At 35.4% G+C, this 26538-nt stretch overlaps 1 protein-coding gene across 1 annotated transcript in view; it reads left to right on the top strand.

Moving 5' to 3' along the window:
- CCDC171 (coiled-coil domain containing 171) overlaps positions 1 to 26538 on the top strand; it is a 134073-nt gene that overhangs the window by 51583 nt on the left and 55952 nt on the right. Inside the window, 10 exon segments of the mRNA XM_075739772.1 lie at positions 282 to 385; positions 3220 to 3309; positions 5219 to 5419; positions 7318 to 7485; positions 9378 to 9566; positions 15376 to 15880; positions 16625 to 16741; positions 21327 to 21553; positions 22201 to 22383; positions 24123 to 24308. Of these exon segments, the coding sequence (XP_075595887.1) occupies positions 282 to 385; positions 3220 to 3309; positions 5219 to 5419; positions 7318 to 7485; positions 9378 to 9566; positions 15376 to 15880; positions 16625 to 16741; positions 21327 to 21553; positions 22201 to 22383; positions 24123 to 24308 (1970 nt within the window).

The following is a 26538-nucleotide window of genomic DNA, read 5'->3' as shown; positions in this document are numbered from 1 at the left end:
GAAATTATATGCGAGACTGCATACCAAATACATTAGGTAGAAGTGTAATCCAGAACTTACAGTTCTGTATCTTGTATTAAAGCTTTTATACAAATGTTTTTCAGCTGTTTTTGCTGTGAAAGTATGCCTATTCAGCTGCATCTCTTGTGGCAAACAAGGCTGCTGTTTAGTGTTTTGTATTGTCACTGAAGCCTTTACTAATTTTAGTACCTCTCATCCAGGGTGAGTAGTTTTTTCTCTGTGGCTTTAAGGCTTAATTTTCATTCTGTATTTTTCTTCAGGCACTTGTAAGGACAAAGATAAACCTCTGAGCCTCTCTGTCCTTGAGACTTTGAGGTGTACCTTGACAGCTTACCAGAACAAGCTGGAAGATATGTCTAATGAGGTAACACTTGCACTGTTTGGCTCTATATGTATCGCCTTCGGCCTGCAGCAGTACATACGCTTTGCTTGTAAAAAAGGTCAGAATAGTGGGAATGTCGAGCTGACAGCTTCACATTACCCAAAGAAATAATCTCCGTCACTACTATTTCTCAAAGCTTGCCCTACAGTGAAGTTTCACTTATGTTTAGGGGGACAGGGAGAAGAGGTTTTTTTTCTTCTTTTCTTTTTAGCCTGATTTGTTTTTGTTTTCTTAGTAAACCTGTTGGGGTTCTTATTTTCAATAAACATTCAGGAAAACAAGCCATTCATAGCTAGGATTTCAGTTAGAAGATGAGAATTTAAGAGTTGGGCAGTGTATACTGCAATATTCCTAAGTACACAACACTTGAGCCTGAACAGTCATTGGTATGAGTTATGTAAATATGCATGCTCTGGTACCTTTGAAAAGCGGCATGATTTTCTGAGATGAGTGCATTTACGATGGAAAGCCTTTGGTGCTATTTTGAGGTCTGTTCATGTAAAATAGGACAATACTGTAAGTTATCTAAGGCAATAATGGAAATACTTCAATTTTGAAAGTCCTACCCTTGAAAAAAAATCAAATGTTTTCCGTGCAGCCCTACTGGCCTTTTATTTCACTGATTGAAAAGTCACAATCTTGCATTTATTTTCTCATTTGTATTGCTAATGTGATTAAATTAATCCTCTTGGGTGTGAATGTTTTATGAATTTGTGGCTTTAAAGACTGTAGAGAGAACTTAAGTGCACTGTTAAAGCTTTCTGTACAAACTTGTAATTAGCTTATCTTTGGATAAAATTTGCAAATACAGAAAGGCAAGGTGTGATAAGATTATAAAAATGCCAGTACTGTTGTTTCATTTCTAGGTTTTATCTTTCATTTTCACAAATACATAGTCTAGCTAGTCACTCAAAACGTTTTTTAAAAAAAAAAAGAAAAGAAAAAACAAAAGTATATCAGCTTTTCCCCTTTTATTGGGAAAAGAATGGTGTCCTGCAAGACCTTTGAGTTTGTTCAATGGGTGCAAAAATAAGTGACCATGGAAACAATTATACTTTTGTAAACAGCAAGCACTGTTAGGTCTCTCCCAGTGAGATAAGAGAACCGATGTGTATAGTCATTATGAAACTCTTCTGAGACCCAAGTCTGGAAGCTGCAGAGTAACTAGGAACATACTACCCACAGCGAATTGTTATTTGGGAGGAGGAATGTCACGTGATAGGCAGCACAGTTGAAAAGTCGACTCAGCAGGCTTTGGCTTAGTGATGTGCTTTGTTGTGAAACTGTGCCAGAGACAGCAGTGGGGAGACCAAGGGGGTGGCTGCTAAGAAAGCAAAGAGAGTATTCTGACAGAAAGAAGAATGAACTGTCAAGGAAAATAAATCGCAAGCAGAGCAGGACCAACTGATGACCTGCCACAAGACTTCCCAGTAGGACTGCGTGTGACTGACCCTGAAGTTGTCATATGGAGCCAGAGATCACCAAGCACCTTCATGGTGCACAGAAAGGGCAGTGCTCTGTCCTTCTTGATTACCCCCACAGACAATGCTGCTTTTGGCTTTTTATATATTAGATATGTTTAGTAATAAAACTTTTTAATAATACAATAATGCACGAAGGGACTATGAAGGGCACTGTGCAATAAAAACAGGATGTTTTAATACACAGCAGTAAGGGTTTAGTTTCGACTAATTATGTAGTGGTTCTTTTTATAGAGAGATTTTCAACAAGACCCCACATATTGATGGAGTTATTAATATACATGTACACCTGTATGTATACATGAAATACACTGGTAAACTTGTCATGTGTCACTTTTAACTTACTGTGTTAAACATTAGATTAAACAATCTAATTCATTTGTGTGACTGAAAGGTGTATAAGTGTTTTGGTTTTGACAGATAACAAGCTTTTGACTTTCTGTATAGTGCAAAGGCTAGAATATGTTTGGGGAGAGAGACAGCGCTGGGAAACCAACAAAAAGACTGGAAATATTCTAGTAACATTCTGTATCTTACTGTAACTATTTCGAAGGGTTGTGCTAGGTCTCCTGATTTGAGATCAAACAAAAAATATAATTTCCAAAGTAATTTGTAAATTTTCTAATTTTTTTTTTAACTTCTGATTTATTCCTTACTGCTCAAGAGCTGGCAGTAACCTGCACTGTAATGCATTTCTATTTGATGCTTTCTTTCAGACATTTGTATTGCTAACCTCATCATCAGGTAACCAAAAATACAGATTATAGTGATGTGTTATCTTTTTTGATAATGGAAAGTGAAGCTAGTACAGGTTATGGTCATGAGTTACCTCTAAGGTGATTGCTTGTAACACTACAAACAGTTCAGTAGGCATCATGCCTCTTGGGAACCTTGCTGCTTTTACGGGTATGTATGTGAGTACTGTGCACTGCTCAGTAAAAAGCAGAGACCACACTCGTAGCTGGACAATTTCTGTAAATGGCCACTGACTTTGAAAACTTGTTTTCTCAAACCACTCCTCAGATCATAATCTGAATTTATATCATTTTCAAATGCATTTCAAAGTCTCTGTTTTTGTCAGATAGATTGAGAGTTAATGGGAAAGTTAACAATGGACTCCATTTGGGATTCTGCCACTGCTACTCATCTTAAATCATTGTAACAGAGTTATTTAGTTCTTTTGTAATAGCCTGTTATTTAGCTTATATGGAGTATAAATATTATCAAAGGATTTGAAACCAATTTTTTACATTTATATACAAAATTCTTCCTTTATATTCAAGTGATTATGTAGCCTTTCTGTAAAAGCCTGTTTGACATCCATATTTTTCACAGCTTGGAAAAATGAAGGCTTTGTGTGAAAAGATGACAAAAGAACTTGAGATATCCAAAGAGAAAATGTGCGTTTTAAATCAGGACCTTAAGGTATGGTTTCATGAACTTAACATAAATTTGGAGGTTCTGCAAAGAGTATCTTTCTGGATTTCAGATATCTTTTTTCCTTATCAGATTAAGTCTCTGTATCATTATATTCCATTGAGCAGACTAGTTTACCTTGTAAGCTTGTGTGAAGCCATGCTGCTTTATTCTGGTTACCACCTTAGACTACATAACTGATCTTTTCAATGATTACACTTCTGAAATAATTTGAAATAGATTTATCAGTTTGCAAAGTACCGTTTTATATTGAAAGCAGCATCAGTAATTTTTTTCTCTTAACTATTTTTCTCGAGAAAAGGAGAAGAGAATTTAATTACCTCTGTTCATATGAAAGCATGTTTTATTAATGATGTCATTTCCTGTGTTTTGGGTTTTTTGGGGTTTTTTTAGTGTGTTTATGACAAGTTAATGCATATATAAAAGCATCAGGTCATCATTAACAGTTGTACAATGTGCAGCCCAAAATTTCTTAGAGTAAAATTTACTTGGGAACTGCTAAAAACACTTGAGAACTCTTTTCTTTAGTTTCTGAACAAGATTTTTTTTTTTTGTTTTTGGCTGACACACCACTTTTGTAATGTCCTGTCTGGTTACATCAGTGGCCAAGGGAGTGAGGAAGTCCTGAGGTCATGGTTAAACTTAATCTCCCAACTGGCAGTGTATTATATTACTGCCAAAATAGAATGTCTCCCAGTGTTTCTCAGATTCTTTTGCTGGGGATATGCTGCTTTATCACTTCAGTTTAGTCAGATCCTTCTGCAACACTCGTTGAATCTTCATATTAATTGATACTTGAACATGATCTGATATCTGATCTGAGCTTTCTTTACTAATTTATGTTCAGAAGACTTAAGACTTCTGCTTCTGTTGCAGCAGCTTTGTAAGGCACCTAAAAATTTTGCAACCCATTGCAACAGATACTTGTATTCATCGTGCAAAAATTGAGTTTGCTACACACAGACGGTGCTAGTTTCTATGCAGTACACCAGTTTTTGATCTCTTTAAATTTTTGGTAATAAAACTGTATATATGAGTGAAAACTAGATCCAGTCTGAAAACATTTATGTTAGAAATTTAACATTGCTTTAATCTGTCAGTATTTTCATTAAGAAGAATAAAAGTTGTCATTGTCTGATGAATTTGGGAGTATCTTTCCTACTACATTTCCTATATAAGCAGCTATGATTTTATGAAAAACAAACAATGCTTTCAGTTTGACCTTTAGCAAACTTTAGCAGTGCTGGAAGTCCAGTGCTTGTAGGAGAGGAAAGCATGTGTATCTGTCCACTCCATCTCAGCAATCTTTTGGCGGAAGAGGGGTAGTGTATTAAGTTCTTTGTTTACCTTGTGAGATTTGGTACTGGTAACATAATGATTGTATTTATGACCATTTCTAATTATTAGTTTCTTCCTGTGGTCAAACCTCCAAAGAGAGTCCTCATTTTTTTTCCTATCATGCAGATAAAGAATACAGTGGGTAACAACAGCTATCTGTGTTGCCTCCCAATTTGGCTGTAACGGATCAGAGATTTACTCATGAAAATAATGTATCTTTTCACTAGCTCTGAGACCTCTCCACTCTGCAGATAACTGGCATCCATGCATTCTGCATCTCAGTTGTGGGGTAGAGCGGGTTCCGAAGGTCACTGCATCATGGAGCTTTTAACTCTGAGATGGATTTCTGATGCCATCTAGTTACAAGCTGTGGAGAAGGGACTATTGTCAATTTTGAAATTCTGTTATTGACAAGATACAGTCAGCTTAGCCTGGAGTCTTCTGAACACATGTGGCTATATGACTGTTTACTTCCTCAGATGGTAAGCACTGGACTAAGGTAACATTTTATAGAGTAAAATTCTTACTAGCTCTTCTGTTCCATGCCTCTGTTCTACAGGAAGCTCAAGATAACCTGGCTGATGCCAATGAAGAGTTAAATCATCTGCACACTAAGTGTGCAGAGGGAGAGACTTTAATAGGAACTTTACAAATGGAACTACAGAATCTACGGCAGTGCTGGGAGAAGGAGAAAGTACGTGCCACAGAATCTGAAAAGGAAATCCAGAAGCTTACCAGGGCTTACCAAAAGGATATGGAGGTATTACCAGAGACAAAATGACTGTCAAAGAGTCTTTATTTAATCTCAACTTTATACATTTACATACATCAGATGGTTACTCTTAGTCTTAACAGATTTATCCCCAAAATATGATTTTAAGATACATATTTTGAAATATGTATTTAATATCTACAAGATCTTAAGATCCTTACTTCTATATCAGAACTAATAGCTTAACCCTTCCAGTATTTAAAATTTTTGAACAACTAAGTTTATTTAAAGAGCTATGCTTGATGAGCAATTATTTCTTTCTTTCAAATTAAAAGTGATGTTTTACAATTGGAACATACAATAGTATCATCATCATGTGTTGTTAATTACTGATTCACATCGCAATTGATAGATAGCAAATGTGGAATTGAGCTAGTATTGCCTGCGAGCCACAAAACCTAGAAACTCTTACTTGTGACCTGTTAGTTCATTGTGGTGTGCTATATGTGCGAATTGCTTCACAAAATCTTATTTTAGAACTATTATCTCTCTCCTTATATTTGCTTACAGATGTTAATTTTGTTGCTTTTTTCCCCCCAGTAAAGCAGTTCTGTACTGGCAATAGCAAAGATATTCTTTTGTCGTGCATATTGAGCTCATTACTTCCAGAAATTTGGACATGGATGCCAGCTGAGTAAAAAGGAAACATTCTTTCCACCTCTTTTGCAGTCTGGTATTTAAATAGTGTCCACATGAAGCAGCTGGAATTGTTAGACACATCAGATAATGATTAAAGTGAAGGAAACTAGAAGCCTGGCTATATTGTAAAGTCAGCATGTCTACAACACTGTGGTTGCATTCAACATGTGTGAATTGATTTTGGATCTTGGGATGCCTTTTTTCCACGCCAAATGGATAATTATCATCCTTGGTTTGTCACCGCTCAAGCAAAAATGTAGTGATGGTGGCACACTGGATTTTCCTTGGGGAATTAGGAGATCTGCTAGAAACCAAGTTAAACTAAACTAAACTACATTTTTTCTATTGCCTAAAATACTGTGAAATAATTGTGAGAAAATGCACCTAAGTATAATGAAGAGGGCTCAGAAAACCAATAGTTCCTCCTCTTGGTCATTCACAATTTCTTAATGTAAAGCCTCATCCAAGGTCTCTGGAAAGCAATGGGAACCTTTACAATGTTTTACTGACTTCAAATAAAGGCTCTGTTTCTTGTGGCTTTTGAGGTACAGCTTTCTATTGTTGTCTTAATCAAAATTCTTAAGTTGCATATATGTACTAAAAGGATGAAGGCTGGAAATTCTGTTGTATGCTATTGTTGCTAAAGTTTATTTATAACTTGCATCAATTTATTACACTATTGACTAAAATCAGTGTAAATGAATGAGGCATGGCTTGTGGAATTTAACTGATGAAGCTATAAACCTGTTTTGTCTAGCTATTTAGTCATACATAATCCATGCAAAAACAATTTTTAAAAGACTTTAGAGTGGTGGTTGTATAAACAATGTGTTGCGCTGCCAAGCCAATCAGACAATTTTCTGCATGCTGTGCAGATACTGGAAATGGGTACAGTTTGAATGTACATGAAAGTGTTAACATAAATGATTAAATTGCATCTACTAACAGCATGGAAATTTTTATCTATATCAGGTCATGGTTGTGACCACTGCAGGATTGGGCTTTATTTATATAGTATGTCTAATTAGACAAATTTTGTAAAAACCTTTTCTTACTCTGGCTTTAATATGTATGACTGCAAATATTAACAATGAATTAAGGAATTTTGAAAAGGTTTGAGAATGAGATTTGTGGGGGTTTTTTTCAGCTGCATGAAGCTCACGTTACTATGCCATATATGATGCATCTCTTTGGATTCTAACACTGTTCAGATACAACAGTTAATTTTTTTTTTTTTTTTGTCTCAGGAGAAGCTAACCTTCCTCCATAGCTTATACCAGCGTTTGGTAGCAGGCTGTGTGCTTATAAAACAACCAGAAGGCATCCTAGATAGATTCTCTTGGTTTGAGCTTTGTACAGTCTTACAGGAGAATGTTGATTCCCTGATCTTAGACCTTAACAGGGCTAATGAGAAGGTAAGTGTCCTTAGGCACCAGCTACCTCTATTAAATTCAGTGACATTTGTCCACATCACAGTATCATTAAAAAGGACTGACATTCATCTTATTTCAAAAAGAATTTGAACGTTAATAATTCAATACCATTAATTATGGCTTGTCTACAACTCAGTTTGATGCCATTGCTGTGGGCATGTAAATGTGACTGAAGTCTGTATGAAGTCTCTAAGCTCCACTTTCTGTGCAGGACATGCTAATAGTACTAGCCAATATTAGCCACAGGGACCTAATTAAAAGAAAATAAATTAATCTTACTGATGAAGCAATTCAAAGAACTTAGTCATTTACACTAATAAAGCAAGTCTTTATTTTAGCATAAAACAGAAACAAAATGCATTTATCCAGGAACATCATCTTTAAATTACATGTTTATTATTCAGAGGTATTATCTGCAAAAATGCCAGTGGGTTTTTTTTGTTTGTTTGTTTAATTGTAACTTTTGGATTATGAAATTTGTATTCAGAAATACAATAGAAAATACTTTTATAAAACATGTCCATATTTCTTTAAGGGAGAAGCTGCACTTTTCTGAATGATTTTAATGTGAATAAGCTTACGTGGCCTTTCTCCGCAGAAATCCCTGCATGTTTAGGAAAGAAAATACCTCTTTTTAAATAACTTAAACTAGCTTCACAGACTAACATATGCCACGCTTTAGGATTTCAGTTCATATTGTGGCTCCATTGATCAGGCCAGTCCTACAGTCTAGTAGAGCCACTCCAGATCTTGGCTGCCTTAATGTTTTGTTCTTGAGGCATAGGAAGGGAAAGGCTCTTTCAGACACCTGAATAAGGGACAGGGCTGGTTACAGTGAATCGTTTTGACTCAGCCCATCATTTAGTAATGATGACCCCAGCAGTCAGCGGAAATTGCTAAAGAGCAATAGTGTAAAATCTGGATTATGCAGGTTGAATGTACATTTCTATTTTCCTTTTGAAGTAGAAGCAGAAAGGAAATGGAAAGGAAGGGAGTGAACATTGTTGGCAGTGTTTGCAGGGGTTGTGTCTTACTGTTTCTTGCTTTTTAATTTAGTATGGTTATTGAGATTGGATTATGAGGTCTCCAGGGCTCTTCTCATGTACTTACCAGCTTTTCAGGGATTTGGGGCAGTGCTGTTACATGTGTTGTACCTTTCTGAGAACAAAATTTTTCTCCTGCAGTTTTGTGTGATCTATTTGGAAGGTAACTTGCTTATATTCTGTAGTAACAAACTGTAGGCATGAGTATTTGGAGATCATTGTTAGCTTGATTCATTCCTCCATTTAGTTTGCGTGGGAGCTGCAAAGTTAAACCAGAGTGAATCCCTTCATGCTTGTTGAAGACACATCATAAACTAATGAGCTACTTGTGAGAAAAACATCCTGTATGCTAAAATTTCCTGAAATTATTTTAATTCTTAATAGTATATGGAATGTCTTGGTTTTCCAATAAAACAAATAATTAAATTAAGGGCTGGTTTTTCATTATTACTTGCAATCATTGCAAACTGCTAAAGGACTTGTAGAGTTGGATTACTAATTTGGCAGCACGAGATTTAATGCACGTATTTTAAAAAAAGTATGGGAAATGTCCAGTTCAAGTTTCCAACAAAGAAGGCAACAGATATCTGCAAAGTGATTTAAGGGTAACAAAACTGAAACCAAGGCAAATTCCTTATTCCAAAATATATCTCAGTTTTGTTGTAAGTAATCTGTTGTGAAAGGCTTTTACTTACTTTTAATAAATATGTTGAAGAAATTACAGTCTAGATTTTATACTGGAATAGTCTGTGCTTATATTAATATGTACAATTAAAGTAAAATGTTGTTTTGAGAGGTAAAAGAATTTCTTTTTAAATGCTTGTCACACAGGTATCTCACCTAGAATATGTTTGTAAGAACAAGTCTGATACTGTGAAGGAGCTTCAGCAGAGCCAGGAAGATGTTTTTAGCAAAATGGCTGAGCAGATGAAAGCACAGGAAAGCTGTTGGCAGAAACAAAAAGAGTATCTGGAACAGCAGTACTCAGGTCTCCTTGGGGAAGTTCATGCAAGGGCACAGGTACGATGCTGTGAACTTCTGATTTTTTGTTTTTCTTGTAAATATTTTATGGATTATTTCAGTATCTTAAGCTCCTAACCAAGTTAAGGTTGTTTGGGATTTTTAGTCTATCTTTAAAATAAAATAAAACCCAACCTAACAGTGTGCTAGTCTTAACTGAGAATAAGAAATAAATCACTTTGTTAAAACATTCCAGAAATTAATTGCTTAATTTTTTTTTTTTTTGAGAATGTTAAAGCTATAAGATTGAAATTGCTTATTTTAAGAATTATATAGGGCAGCAGTTATTTTTTCAGTGTCATGCTTTGCAAAGACTCTGTGGAGTAACAGTAATGTGGTGTCATCTGGGTATAAACTTAGGTATATATATTCTGACCCTGAGAACCAGTTAGCAGTTACAGTGGTAGATTTCAACAGTATTAAAGGACTTCAGTATACAGATACTACAGTGAGCAGTGGTTCAAAAGTGTAAAACCGTCATGTCTGATTGTTAGAGGAGTTATTTGCAATCTAAAACTTTCACTGTTATTCTACAACCACAATTCACTGTCTTTACAGTCTCATTTCTATATACATGTTTTAGTTAAAAGTGTCATGAAATAGAGGAAATAAGATATGCCTTGTTATTTGTGACTGCCATCTGAAACTTGCTTCATCAGAAGAATACTCTATTTGACTCAGATTTCGGGCTTGGAAGTCTTCACACTCCGAAAAATGTGTTTATGACGTATTCTTTAGACAGAGCAATTTATGGTCATTTATTGGGAATGCGTTAAAATACTGTATATATTTTTTGCTTGATGCTTACATTTCACATTGGATATTGGCAATGCTAAAAATACCCCTATGAGTGGAGTAAGTGGCGTCCAGACATGCCCCCAACATCCTGTAGTTTCATCTTATGAAATCATTGCCAACAAAAAGAATGATGAAATGAGGAAGCTTAATGTTAATTTTAAACCTGATGTTTCCTTCCTAATGAAAAAGTGGAGTTACACAGTTTAGATTTCTACCTCCTGTGGGTGCTGCACAAAAGAAAGGTGTGAGTCAGCTATAGGACAAGAGGAAATTGCCTCAAGTTGCGCCAGGGGAGTTTTGGATTAGATATTAAGAAAAATTTCTGCACTGAAAGGGTTGTCAATCATTGGAACAGGCTGCCCGGGGAAGTGGTTGAGCCACCATCCCTGGAGGTATTTAAAAGCTGTGTAGGTGTACTGCTTAGGGACATGGTTTAACGGTGGACTTGGCAATGTTAGGTTCACGGTTGGACTCAATGATATTAAGTGTCTTTTCCAACCAAAATGATTGTATGGTTCTATCTCTTTCAGAATTCTAGCCTATTGTGGAGAACTGGTGCTGTGCTGTACCATGCCATTCTTCGGGATGGTGCTGAACCTGCCAGTCTTCTCAGCTCAATTGTGTATACAGCAAGCAGAGCACGTACTGAAAACATGGCTCTCTTTTGTGGAGCATGCATTAGGCATGTCTTCTGGAAAAGACTTTATCTGTCAACTTGCTGTACAGGACTACTGGGTTTCTAAAAGGGTAATGCTTTCCCTTAGAAATGTCTGGGCATGTTTTCTGGCACAGGTTATATAGTGTTGGAGTACAAACTGGTAGTCTTGTAATCTAGGCAATGTCTATGTACACTTAGATCATTCAACAAGCCTGTGTCTCGTCTTTTTTCCATCCCATGTTCCACTTTGCCTTCTTTACTATTCAGTGTCAATCTGGGAAGTAAAAAGGCTAATTTCTTCCGGATTTTTAATTTGTGACTGACTTTGGACCTGCAAGTACCAGATTAAGCCCTTCACTTTCTGGGATCCATAGGGCCTATGCTGTTAGGGCTGTTCTAATCCTGATTGTTTGTTTTTCATAAGACTTCACTGTCTTTTACCAGTTGCATTTTGAGCCTGTTAGCCATATTTGTCTGCGAGATCACTGCTGTGTTGGATCAGAAGTGTGCAGACACAGTAATGTTGTAGCCTTGTTTCCATAGGAAACAAGGAAAAATATGCCACAAGTTACAGAATGAATTCAAAGGGTCTTTTAGATATTATTTAGATATTAATATATTCATTATATAGTGCCAGTGTTTACATAAAGATAAAGAATGCAACATTTAAATTTAATTATTTTAGCAGGCTTTATTCATTAAATTTTATAGGACACATATAATCAGTGTAAGTGGAATATAATTTCATAGCATTCTGTATTTCATTGTAGAACTGTGGGTCTCATCACTCTAGGATAGTTAGTCTAGCACTACAAGGAAACTGTAGCAATTTGCTGTTAATTCCTTTCTGGAAGAGGAAGATAAGTGACTTTTGCTATTATACACCAAGCTAATGGTACAGCATGGATGCATTTTTTTTTTTTTTTTTTTTTTTTTGTAACTTCATCTTCAGCGAGTGTTCATGCCTCCTTCTAGATATTTTTTTCTTAGAGTTCCTGGATTGGGACTTCTTTCATTTTTCCAATTGTTGGTACATGTGTGAAGGCAAACCGAAGACTGTCAATTCAGACTCTCAAGAGTTAACTGAGAGCTCTAACTGCACAGCTGTATGAGTAATGTATCTTGGAAATTATTGTTTTTGTTTCTTAGAACTGCAGTTGAGAGTTAGGGTATTTCAGAATGATCTCCTTATGATTAAAATGTAACATTGCAAAATGTGAAGGTTTTAGTAGCAGTGACACCTGCCACTGCTTCTGTCCCCAGCCAGTACTGTTCAGGGGCCCTGACTCCAAGATAGGATCTATGGATGTTAATAGGTACTACTTCACAGCTGTTACTGTAGGTCAGATGGATGGTGTAATCAGAAAGCAGTTTCACTGTTTTTCTGTAGGGCAGAAATTCCCAGAGTAGCCTTATCGCAGATCAGCAGTGAACAAGGCACTCTACAGATACCGCTCTTCTTTTTCCATGGTCTCCATGTTAAGAGAGTCAATGGAGCTTAAAATGCATATCCTTTTTCCTTGCCTTTTGTAGCAGGAGTGCAGTCCTCTTGATTTGATAGTGTGCCATTTTGAAAATATTACTATGCCTGTTCCTTAGCCTCACACAAATTATTTATTCAGACTGTGCATAGTCTCATAGGAAATGTTCTCTGAATTTTAACTATCAGTTGTTGTTTATTATGTAGACGTTTATTAATCTGTCCCCATTTTTTGTGGCAACCACTTAAAATAGAAGGGTTTTGTTCTGATATGCAAAAACATGTTGGAAGAGAAATATCCTGTAACTACTTTAAAAATGTTAATTTCAACAGAAAAATAAAAGGTTTGCTAAATAGGAAAGGGAAAAAGTCCTCTAGGGAGAAAAAAATTCTTTCATTGGCTTTTTTTTGTTGTTGTTTCTTGGAAGCCTTGCTTTTACAGCAAGGCAGGTGAATTAGCTAAAGTGATATCTTGCAATTGTATCAAAAGTCAGTGCAATCAGTGCAAAAGGAGAAGTACATGCAACTACACTGTTAATGTATACCAGGTGTCTTTGATAGAGGTATCTGGGCCATGTATTTAAAACACAGAAAAGAAATGGAGGACAGTAGTGTTGATATTGTTTATTTAGATGTATAGATGCATATATTTAGAAAAATAAAACAGCTGAAATACAGGAAAACCTTTTGAAGACATAGTGTCATTATATTTCTAGTTTCCAGTTCTGTTTTCATGCCAGAATAATGGGTAAGAACCCAGTAAGAAGTAGGATAAAATAGTGTGCTAGTAGCACCTGATTTTTTTTTTGTCAAGGATTCTTGGAGTCCACCAAGCTCTGCAACCCAGTGAGGTGTCTCTCAAAGCTCAAACACCAAAGGAAGTTGGCTTGCCAATGTTTTGGAAGAGAATTCTATGTTCCTTTCAAAAACTGTGCTTTTAAGCTTCGAAGAAAACACTAGAAACAGTGTGGAATAATACAAAAGCAATTACTAGCTGACGAAACCGAAAAAGTGTATTTTCCTACAAAACTTTTCTATTTCTGTAGTCCCACATTGTCTTGTTCACTTTTGCATATTACCAGATAACCATAAGCATAAAACACTAAGCTTTTTTTTTTTAAAAATAAGCTTTAATTAGCCAGAGCACTGAATGTTAGTGTTGCTGCCCAACAGCCCTGTAGGGATCACACTTTGTTTACTCAGATATTGGCCTTTCACCTGCGATGGCCAGAAACCATAAGTTGTTTTCTAAATTCAGCTTACCTTTTCAGTTTCTTCCAGTCATGCTATCAGGGTTTTTTCTATTAAAAAATCTATAAAAATCAAACACTGTAAATAATGCAGTAGCACTGAAAGTATTGTACATGTTCATACTTAATTTTAAAGTAGTAAAGTGGCATACAAAGGCTGTAAATTGCATTTTGTAATTAAATCTTTTAGTTTATATCACTGAAAGTGTTTTAATAATACTACAAATTCTTCCTTTTTAAAAAAATAATAAAATATTTATTTGGTCAAAGACATTCTGAACTGACTAGGGTGTCTCTATAGAAGCGTGGAATCTTTTATTTCCATTGTAGGGATAGCTATGTAATTTTTTCCCCCCCTCTGATATGCTTGCAAAATGGAGGAGGGAGAAGAAACTAGGGTGCCCCCCTCACCACTTGCTTGGGATCTGTACCAAGTAGAACACATGGGAACGTGGCTGGATGACACCATTTAACTTCTTTTTTGGCCACTGCTAACAGGAATAACCTCACCCCATTTTTAACAAAATTGTTTATAGCTCTGAGAGGTAGCTGAAGCTTAGCGTAATCCTCTCTTCTTCATACAGACTTGGCATTCCATTAATGTTTGCCTTTTTGTGTCCATGTATTGTAACTGGAGTTTAAGCATTTAATTTGAGCCTGTGGGTTCTTTGTGAAACAGTGCCTAAAATTTATTACCTCCTTATACCACTGGATCCTGTTTGAATGTAGCCTCAAGTGGTTGTTCCAATCACAGAGGACTCATGCATCATGAAGCCAGTCTAAGTCTCTAAGGTACCAGTGCAGTGTCTTGATTCCTGTATGAGAACTGCGTGTTATCAAAGGCAACCAGTCTGCATAGTCTAAACTTAGTCCTGGCATTCCCTGGCTTGTTAGTGTCTTAATTTTGCTACACAGGTTTACTGTTTTAAATCTCCCTCTTTCAGGGTGTATGGGGGCGGGGAAAAGGTCTGCAAGTTGAAAATATCTGTAATGGCACTAGTCAAAATAACAATATTTGTATTACACTGTTCTTTTGAAAACTCAATTCTGTATGAGACCTAATTAATCTGTGAATATATAAGTAGGGGGTTGATTACAAAGTAATTAAGAGATCACCTTTACTTCCCCTTTCCCAGCTGCTGCCAATCTGTCTAGTTTTATCTTCCAGAGTCTTCCTTGATTTTTTTCCTCTCTCTTACACTAACTTTCTTTTCTGCTTTGAAGAGCAATGTTCTTTCTGAAATTGGAGCATGTAATTCCTTATTGTTAAGCCAGCTCATAAAACTGGGTTGTGGATAACCAGGTACTGTTGGATCTTCTGTGGGCTATAGCAGTACTAGTGGATTTTAGTCAGAAATCTGGACTCCATTTGTAGTTGAAAGTTGTGCAAATTTTCCTCGTGCTATTGATTTGTTTTCATATATCTGGTTCTGCAGCTGCTAGGAGAGATACTTTGACAGTCATTACTAATATTTTTTGTTCCTTTGATGTATTATTTGAATCTGAAAAAATATTACTAATTTTCTTTTCGCTTTTGTCTAGGTAAAAATTATTTTATTTACCAAAAAAAATCTTCTAGTTAATATTTCTTCTGGTTTTGTTTGTTTTTTCCCCTTATCCCAGGAATACCAGGAAACGGCAGAGAAAAACAAGGATAAAATTTATGTCCTTGAAAAAAGACAGGAGAAATTGGCCCTTGAAAATGTTTCTGTGAAAAATACATTAATGCAGGTTCAGAAGGAGCATTCATCTCTCCTGGCAGCCTGTGCACTATTGGCAGGTGCCCTGTATCCTCTCTATGGCCGATTGTGTGCTATGTCTTCACAAAGAGACCTTCTCCAGGATCAGGTTAACATTTATGAATTAGTGAACCAGGAGATTAGGACCCTAGTTCATGCTCTCTCTGATGTAGAGGAAAATAATCAAGATGAAGCAAAACTGAAGAAAAGAAAATTTAAAGGCCTGATTCATGTATTCCGAAGAGGTGTGATTGCAGTTTTGGCAGCTAACAGACTTAAACTTTTAGCCCAGTCTTCTAGTTCCCTCTTCTCCTGGGTAAATGACTTCAAAGAAGGCATTGGAATTCTAGTTTGTATAGGAGACTCCAAAGGCAAGCGTAATCTGTCAAGTAAGCTAATTGTTTTCTTCTTTGATAAGTGTTTTGTAAAATTACATGGTTAGTGAATAACAAATAATAATGCTATTATTAATAGAGCATAAAGACAAATTTAATGACATTTTGACAAATGTAATTTCTGAATTTAGGATTTCTGGATTTCTTGACAAATGTAATTTCCCCTAAAAGGAAATGCTTAGTCTGTTAAGCATTGAAAGAAAAGTTGCAACAACACATGTGAGCTCATACTGTTTAATATCCTTGACATTTATATTACGGATTTCAGAAATAGTTGTTAACGCATCTTCTCTGTGGTAAATATCTTGTACTGTTCTTAAATATATGACCATCAACATTTTTTAAAAGATAGTTCCTCTTCTTTTATTAATCACTTTTAATATTTATTTCCTACTAAAAATGCAAAAAAGTTGCTTTCTGATTCAGGTAAAATATTAGTATAGAATTTCTAAATTTCGCTTTAGAGATTATGTAGTCTTCCTGTCCCTTTCTGTTACCAGACCAGCTCATGTTTCCCCCTACAAGGATAAATGGTATAAAAAAATGTTTTCCAAACTAGAAGATCCATCTACTTTTCGGATTTAGTAGTTCTGAAAGTATATTTAATACAGTCTAAATTATCCTGAAAAAAGAATTAGTTTGTGGCTTATATACTTAGTTTTCTGAAAAAGGTGGAGATAGTAGTGTGCCGTATCTAAGTTACTCAGTTTTATTGCTACCTACAATTCTGTTTCACAGGTCACAAAGAGGAACAGATTCACTGTGTTGAAGCACTCAACTGGTTTACTAGTTCTAACCTCCTTGCTGCAATAATCAGTTCTGTCACTGAATTACAGGATGTTGTTAACAAAACAGGTAATTTCAAAAGTATATTCTTAGAGTAGAAGATTAAAAAAATAATAGGGTGGTTACATCATTTCCATTTTTAGGATTTTATCTAAACTATTCTGGATCAAATATCTGGAGAGCTATATTGTTAGAACAGATTAAGTTTCTTTAATTGGTGATGTGATGCTTTATCATTTTGGTATATAGAGTCATGGAAACAAAAGGCTGGTGAGTGCTTCTAGAAAGCATATAAACAGGTTTGCCTGCTTTGTTGTGAGATAGAAAAAAAAAACAAACTACACCTTGCCAATAGATACTTGGCTAACCTGTCCTTAAAAGCTTCCAATGAAGTAATATTTACAAGCTTCCTAGCTAAGTTGTTCCACTCTTCTAATATTTGAAAAGTATTTTACTGAAGCTCAATCTATTTTTTTTCCATAGAGAAAATCTGCGTCATTTCTGTGTATTTAATCTGCATAATTCTTAAGTGCAGGCCCTGAAACTGGCACATACTCAGCCAGGGACATTGCCGCTGCTGACTGAAAGGAAATAATTTCCTACTGTGTCTTATATGATATGAATCTAGAATTTCCAAATCTGGAAAACAATTGAATTTGATGGATACTATTTTCATTGGGTTTACTTGCTATCTTGTGTCTTTTGAGAGAGAAATAAAATGCTCTTAATTTACATGATGTATAGCAGTCTTTAGTTTATGTCTCTGCTGTGTTCCCTCTCTAAGTAAATGCTTAATTAGATTTGTGTCTAGATCCCCTAATTTTCTTAGTCTTTCCTTGTAAAGAATTCTGCTATGCTTATGGAAAATTTTGGTGCCAATCTTTGGAAATGTCACCTCTTTATTCTCAGCTGTTAACTATCTTCCTTAATATCTTTGCAGTGAGGACTGATATAAGATATGACTTGGTTCCTCTGCATTGCTGCCATCCTTAGTTCTTTGGTACCTGGTAGTGTCAAAGTCCCAACAATTCTGTCACAGAATAAAGGATATTAAAGGAAGGATAATTGATACGAATAAAGGGAAGTAGCAGGACAGAGAAAAGGTTATACGTTTCCCACAAGGCTGAACAGTAAACTGGTACCAGAAGTCAACCATTGAATCAAAAGTGTTTCAATTCAGATTCAGGTGCTCTCTTCTTTGATCATCCTGTTTTCAATAACTTAAATTTACATCCTTACAGAACAAAATTTGATGTGTATTTCAGAATATTTACAAGGTTTATACTGCAGATATTCTTGTATATAAAGTGTTGAATAAGAACAACAAATTGAAAAAGAATGAAGAGAAACTTTACAGCATCATTGATGTGCTGAAGTGACTAGTTAGAATACCCTAAACCTCATGACATTTTGTTGGTATTGAAGGATATGAGAATTGTGGTGGACTCTATTTACTTGATATCTCTGCACTCAACACAGTTTTGATTTTGAGAATTAGGGAGGGCCATGCCCAGAATGTCGTGGCCACAGTCAGTTTGGTGATTCATAGCTTATCTTTATTTTAAATAATTTTTACAGAACTTCAAGATAGAACTGCCCATGTATTACTTGGAATTCTCTTGCTCATGAGATCAAAAGTCTCACAAGAATCTTTGGTTCAAAAAATAATAATAAATAATTTAAAGTTTGACATGAAATTTCCAGAAGACATTGAAGTGATAAGGCTCTGAAGGAATATATTTGAAAGAAAGCTTGCATACTTAGGAAATTATTTTATGTTCTCTAAGTCATATTTCAAATATGATTTAAACCTTCAAACTGATTTAAATGATTTTGAAATTTTTTTTTTTTAAATGTAAATAGGCAATCTGAGAGGCATCTGCTCTGTTCAGATCTGGAAATAATGGCAGTTCCAGATTAGACTGTACATCACAGGAGAGAGTAGGCACAAGAAGGTGCTATCTGGATCTACAATATGGAATGGTTCAGTGTCTTAAATATTGCACAGATGACTAGCTTCTGAGGAACCATTTGAGGCAGTTGAAAGAAACCAAATCCAGATCACTCAGATAACACTGGAACTTTTGTACTTGTGCGTGCTGGTGATTTGAGGCACATTTCTTGAGCTTTTAACTTTTAAAAATGTGGTTTGGGGTTGATATTCATGATCAATTCCCTTCACACTGTTCATTAGTTTGATTCTCATTCCAGCATGTCTTGGAATGATCTTTTAGCTTCGATTTGAATACAGGTGCTGAGGTTTCCTGGTTTGGTTTTTTGTAAGGTTAGTTTTGTAGGTTTGTTTGACCAGAATCTGTAGTGCAATAAACCAGAGAAAGTGAAAGTCAAGCTTTTTGAATACAAATACCATCAGCTGTTGCATACACAAAGCTTTTGAATCTTAGCATGAAAATTTTAGTCTTGTGCAGTACTACTAAGCTCATCCTGCTGACCTGTTTCACCAAAACAGAGTAAAAAAGAATTCTTTCTTCATCTGTCAGTTAAGTAAGATTTTTCATTTTTCATTGTCTTTTTCTTTGTTTGTTTAATGTAAGAATTAATTGCTCTTTGTCATATGTGTATTTGTGTTGTTGATTTCTTACACACATTGCAATATACATAATTTAATGCTTTTAATGTAATTCCTTGATCCTTCATGGGCAGGTACTTAAAATGTATATACTTAAACCGTATATTCTCTTTCCAATTATTAAAGATAGTTTCTTGTGGAATTGCATTATATTCTCATTTCATCTTTCAAAGCAGTCAGTAACTTGCATCAATATATTTCTGTATATTTACTGCAAACTGCTCTTCATTAAAAAAAAAAAAAGAGGTCGTGATTTGAACAGTAGATCATTGACAGTATCCTTGTTTTGATATTTGCCAAAAATCATGGCAAAGGAGAGGGGTTTTTTTTAGAAGGTTTTGGTGTCATCTTACATGGAAGACAGTACAAATGTTCTAGTTTTAATTTTAGGTTAATTTATCTAAACAGTCAAACTAGGCAATGCATCATGACTAGAGAAAAGAGATGGTCTTTGAAGCTGAAAGGCAGATGGGACAGGATAATCAGTTAAAATTATGAAGGTAACTTATCTTTTATGTGATCAGTAATATAGAACCAACATAAGGAAAAGGGAGGAGCCTTGGCCAGAGTAAACAGAGCATTGCAATATCAGTTTCTTTTGTGTATGATAAGAATAATGTCTTTTTTTTTTTTATTTCAAAGGATGTTTTGTTAGTTGAAGTGCAAGATAAAAATACTGGATAAGATTTTAGCTTTGAAGATGAATAGAAAGAGTGCTATCTTAGACATAAAGAAAAGACAGATTTACTACTAGCTGGGGTTATGGAGAGCATGTACTGAAAAATGGTACTCCAGTTAAGCACTGGGATCTTTGAAATGGTGGTATTTTGAAACCAAGCAGGAAGAGTGGCTCTGAAAAAAGAATATTTGACTTTATCATGTGCTTTTTTTTTTTTTTTTTTTGCTTACACATAAATTTCATCTCCTGTGTCTAAATGATAAATTCTGTATGGTAAGAATTGTAAGCTAAAAATATCAATAAGCATGTTTTGTTTGCTTTGAACCTTTGGCTTTATCCTCATAATATATAAAAAGAAATTATTTAACTGAAAAAAGCTGTGGTTCTTTTATTCTGTTTATGTTCTTAAGTAAATATTTTAATTCACTGCAGCAACAGGAGACCTGCTGTACTACTGAATGTAAATAAGCTCTTCCATGCTTGTCATCTTACACTGATAAGTATCATAAGACAAGTAATGACAGATTAAGACCTGCCTAGCAGAGGGAAAACTAAATTACAAGACTTTTATTAAGGCATAAATAAACCTATTAACTGTTATCTGGAATACCAATTAGTGGAAGGAGCACTGACAATTTTATTTATCAACATTAAACGCAATTATTAATTACAGACCTGACGAATCTAGCAGTAAGCAGGACATGTTGGGTGTGCTGGGGCCTTAAGTCCATTATATGAGAAGGATGATTACCAAAATCCTGTGGGGAAATAAGTAATTGTAGCTGTAAAATTTTAATTGCCTTGGAATAAGGTAAATTATATTCTCTTGTCTCAGAATATAAATAGTATGGCATTAAGGTACCAAGCCTCACTAATTTTGAATAGCAAATGATTTAGACATCTATAGAGGGGAGGGAAGAGGAGTCAGGAAACCCTCAGAAATTTGCATTGTAAATATTGCGATAAAGTGATTTACCATGTGCTATCACATCTGACATACTTGACCTGGCTTACATTTGCTTGCATCTGTCTTACATGTTTTCTGAATTACAAAATTAGAACACCCAAGAAAGACTTAAGAAAATATAGTATTGGAGGAGAACATAAAAACAACTGGTAAATTATTCTTTGACAAACAAACCCTTTCCTTTAGAATCCTATCCTACCCTTACATACAAAGATTGATAGGAGTGGAGTGTTCATTGCTAATACAGAATTTATCCTGAAGCCTTTCTGAGGCAGTCCTGTGAGCTCAAGCTTCTACTCTTTCATGGAAATTTCCTACTGAGTATTTTAAAGATGCTATTTGTTGTTGCTTTTTTCCAGTGAAAAACCCTAAAACTAATAACCTACTTGATGTTTCGTTTTTGTTGTTAATCTTAAAGATCCAAAGTCCTGGCTTTCTGGACACTTACTTGCAAGTGCAGCCAGGAACTCCTTTTCAAAACTTATGGACAAGCTGGATGTAATAATGGAGACTGTTCTACTACACAACAGCAGGAGCATTACTTACCTGGAGGAAGATTCCTTGGTACAGAGGCTGGCTCATGGACTTCATAAAATAAATACCCGGGCCCTGGAAGCTGGATTGTGTGACAGAGTACCCATTATGGTATGCGTATTTATGATGCTACTTCATGTAAACAGTAGGTTCACAGCATAAGTGTTACGGTGAACCTCTCTTGATAGTACCATTAATTTTGTTTCAGATTGTTTAAGGGTCGGTTGCATTGAACTCAACTATATAGAGAATCAGAAGCTGATTTGCAACATCCAAAAGCATTAGAGCGTAAATACATCTTTTATTGTCAAAGAATTTGAGATTTGATGTATCCAAGGAAAGGATTTTTTTCAAGTTCTATCAAAATTGTATTTGCTTTATAACAAACTTGCTTTTGTCTTTAACTAAAAGTTAAGTTTCTTCTTTCTTCTGTTCTTTTTTTCTTCTTTTTTGTCCTGCTCCCTGTTATATCTTTCAGTAAAGATAACCTTCTTCCCTGAAAATGAAAAGATAAACTCTTTCTCCTATAGTCTGTCTTTTATTGTGGGTCTTACATGAAAACAGATACTTCCCCAAAAACAAGAGTTTTCAGTAACCCGCAACAGTGTTGTGAAGCAGGTTCACATTTTTGCACTTGTGTGTCTTTTAGAGATGGAGGACAAAATGACAGCTTTGTCTAATTTGCTTGGGTATTAAACATGATTGATTTTATTGCTAAAATAGCATGGTTTATAGCATATGGTTTTGTTTACTAACAGAAAAGCATAGCATCCTTGCAGAAGCAAATATTTGAATTTACACAAAGACTTCATACAGCAGAGGTGGAGCGCCGCTCACTGCGCCTAAAACTTGCAGAATTCAAATGGAATTTCAGTGAGATGAAAAAAGAAGCTGACAAAGCCCAGAGCCTGCAAGAGCAATTAAATATTTTTAAGCAATCTGTAAGTATGTCTGATTTAGAGGAAACTGCTTACAAGAGATCCTCCTTTTTACACATGGTTTTATTTGTGTTCTTTTGAAAAACAAGTATAAGATCAACCTACTATTTACCGAATTTTCAGAAAACACGGGAGTTTCTCTTTGATTTGTAGAATGAGGTATTCTGTGTAAGTTACGTGTTTGATCTTCAGCAACCCAGATTTTCTTCCACATGATGAAAATGTTGATGTTAGGTGTGTGATTTATATATCCTAACAGGATTTAAAGATTTCACTTCAACAGAGTAAAGTCAGCTTGAATGAGGGTATCCAATAAGTATGTTCATGAGAAGTTCATAAAGCATAGATACAGTCTTTTAAACTCTGCATGGGTATTACTGAATATTATGAGAGACATTTTACTGTATCTGTGAGTATGGGTTATATCCTGAGCTAGTCAGTGCAAATTTTAGTGTGGCTGTTTCTTTGAAGGAGCAAGTTTATGGCAAGGAAGAAAGAAAGCTTCCTTCTACATTCTCAGTAGCACATATGCACCAAATTCCTCTGACCCTTTGCTGTTGCTGATCAATTTACTTAAACACTATGGGTTCACTAACTTGTAAATACCACTGTTGTGACAGGAATGAGAAGAGAACGAAAAGGTTCCTTAACCACTTGAAAACACAGGATAGCAAGTAATGGACATGGTGTTTGAGGGATTGATGCCTTTTTGTGGGTTGTCAGTTTGTTCCCTCATGGAATTGTGCCTTTAGTCCTCATTGGAAGGGAAGAAGCTTATCTTGCTTTAGCACGCTGGAGGTTCACTTGGCATCTTTCCTCCTATGCTTATTTTCTACAAGTTGTATTCAGAACTGAGCTATCTGAGAAGGTGAATGGATAAGGATTCTTATACATGCTTTACAGGTGCACAGCCTAACTGAAGTAGTCGTGTCCCAGAATGAGCAGCATTTTCTGTAGCTGTGCCCAGTGTTGGTCCGGAAGCCTGGTTGGTAGAGCTGTCAGTGTATCCCAATCAAAACACTTCCAGGCAGAGAATATTTAGTAGATGATTTCACATCCATTTTCCTCCCTGTTGCTAGCTGGTAAAATAGATTTTTTTACTGAAATGGACAAGAGCACATCGAATCATCTTCAGTTTTGTTCTTAATGACTTTTATTCTGTTACAATTCTGGGACAGAGAAATGAAATTATCACATTTCAGATTGTCATTCAAATGTAGATGATGATTTTTCTTGAAGAATTATTTCTTCTTTAGATGGGGCTTTGGGCAACCTGGTCTAGTGGCGTGTGTCCCTGCCCATGACAGGGGGGTTGGAACTAGATGGGCTTTAAGGTCCCTTCCAACCCAAACCATTCTATGATTCTTTCTGGAAAGTTTTTGGGAGGGGAGAAGAAGTCCAGGAAGACGTTTACAAGGGTTAATAAGATATGCACTGAAATGTGGGGCATTGATCTGCATAGTTCCTTTTATTCTTTACAACCTAGGGTACTAATTTGAATAGAATAATGAATGCATACTGTTTACAGTACCCTGAATGCTTTTTTGAAAAAACACAGTGAATGAAGTTGTCTGCTGTTTTATTCTTTAGTCATCTGTTTTCATGTTAAAACCCCTAAATTTTCATCTTTAGCACGCTTTTGTTTTAGAATTTGATATGTTTGCAAGTGGAACTCTGAAAGTCAAGCATGTAAACAAGTGAATACAGTTACACAATCAAACACAATTTATTTCCCTTATCAGAAACTGATCACCCATGAGAGGTTTGAAAGTGCATGTGAAGAATTAAATAGTGCATTACATCGGGAGCATCAGGCACAAGTGCTTTTGAATGAACAGGCACAACAGCTACAGGAGTTAAATAATAAACTGGAATTGTACTCCAGTGAAGAAGCAGATAAAAACCAAGTCTTAAGTGAAACTATAAAGGTAAGATGATCATCCTTCTGAAATAGGCATTGGAAATTTATCTTTTGGTGAATAAGCCAAATCTTGCTGTTCTGTAAATAAAATTATAGGAGTAAATGCACACATACTACTCAGTCCGTTGGAATTTTAGGGCACTCAGAAAACACTTTCAAGATGAAACTTCAAGGTATAACTTCTGTTTTCTGCTTTTGGGACTGGGTGGTGTACACCAGTATCTGTAATATGTAAAGTGTCTGGATTTTACATGATACCTAAGAGACAGCAGTTCTAACTATTGTGAGGTGTTTGCAGACTACAGGAGTAATGAAGGAAGAAATACTGGAATACTTTGACTTATAATAGAGATCATAAGAGTATTTTAAAGCTGGGATTAGCTGTTTCCTGAATATAATCTTAGGGTAGACAATGCATTTTTCAGTTTTGAATATGCTAGGTGAGAGTAGAGGAAGATCCTTTTTCATCAGGATTTAGTATTTTCCCCAGACATAACAAATAATGGGGAAAAGAAGTTATCAGAATCTTTGATACCAAATTGAGGAGCAGAGAGAGTAAGAGGTTTGAAACCAGGTGGATATCTAACATGGGAAGAGAAAGAAACCTTGTGATGGCAGACGAGTAACGTGTGGTGACTTGAGCTCGTAGCTTTTATTTATTTTTTATTTAAAGCAAGCTTTGCTGCTTGTGTCTGCTCTTCAGCCCTACTATCTTTCCACTTTTCAGTATTCTTCTGTGAATTGATAGTTGAGAAAAAGAGGCTGCTTCACTGATATTTTGAGAAATAGAAGCACTTGTGATTCTGAGGAAGATTTAGGGAGGAAGTGATAAGAAATGTCAAGAGGCAGGAGGAGAACCAAAAAGATGCAAGCTACAAAACTAGTAGAAATGTCAGAGACCATTGTTGAAAATATAACAGCAAAAATGGATGTCAAAGAGGATGACTTGCAACAGAGTTGAAGTTTGAAGTGATTTGCAGTGGAGGAAGCTGAAGGATGTTGTTAAATTTATTGAGAGTTTCCACTAGCAGTATTATTTACTTCAAATGCCTTATCTCACTAAACATGAAAGACAATGACATTGCTAATTTACCTGCTGGTTTTTTATGTTTTTTCTCCCTCCCAGTCCCCTAACTTTGGGCATTTCATTTCAATGTAAGAATAAACTTGTCTAATGTTTAAGTCAGGTTGTGTGTTAATACTACAGCTTTTTTGTTTCAGATATAACTGCAGTCTATATAAACCATTAGACTTATGTTTGATTTCTTTGGGAAATACTTGATTCAAGACTTTTAAATGGGTATTAGGAGCATAAAGAAGAGAAGGAATAGAAGACAGGTATTATTTGAAAACTTCATTAGGGTCTACTCTTTATAAGTTAATGCATGGTATTTCACCATGTTTTACTTTATATGTAAAACATACATTTACATTTTTTCCAAGGAAATGAAACAAAAAGTCAATTGTAGGCATTTAAATATAGAATGGAGTTTTAAACAGATTTATTACATGGATTCTTGGATACTGAATTAAATTTCACGAATTATATTTTTATTAATTAAAGGCTAGATACAATTTTTTTGACAGCAGTGATACTAAAATATATCCTTATTCTGCAACCCCCTAGCCGTTGTTTGCTACTGGACCAACTTGACTTAGTGTAAAATGCTTGATTATAGCTGAAAGCTGTAAAGATACAATACAACATAATAATATACCTGTTGTGATAGGATGGAGGCTAAGACAAAAATAAACCTTAGAGCTAAAACTTACCACTTACAGTTATACTGATTTGATTTTCTAAATCTATTACTCCATAATTCTCAATCCTTTACATGGAGGAGTTTTGAACCAAGTTTAAGTTGTAGACTTGTTGCTGTGTACTGTCCCTAAACTTGTGTTTAAATACCAGAAGATTGGTTGACGTTTCCTAATTCCTTCATAATGTTTACTACGATAGTTAGCACAAAATGGCATTGTGGTTGTAATGGCCCGTATCTGTGACTATATCAAGGAAGGAAACAAGATCAGTTGTGGTAGCATGGCAGCACACATTCATGATCTAGTATTTCTTAATTTTTTTATCATGCATGTATGATTTTATAATGTATACTTCCTAAATCATCATGCCTTCAATTTTTATCATTGTGTTTTACAGGTCCAAACCTGTGCTGAATAAGTACTTCCTAAATTCAAGTAGCAGTCTAACACAAATTACTTTGATACCATGGAGTAAA

Source organism: Balearica regulorum, chromosome Z (assembly GCF_011004875.1).
Source record: "Balearica regulorum gibbericeps isolate bBalReg1 chromosome Z, bBalReg1.pri, whole genome shotgun sequence".
Taxonomy (NCBI): Eukaryota; Metazoa; Chordata; class Aves; order Gruiformes; family Gruidae; genus Balearica; species Balearica regulorum.
The sequence above is the reverse complement of the archived record's forward strand: the minus strand, read 5'-3'. Positions and strand labels throughout refer to the sequence as shown.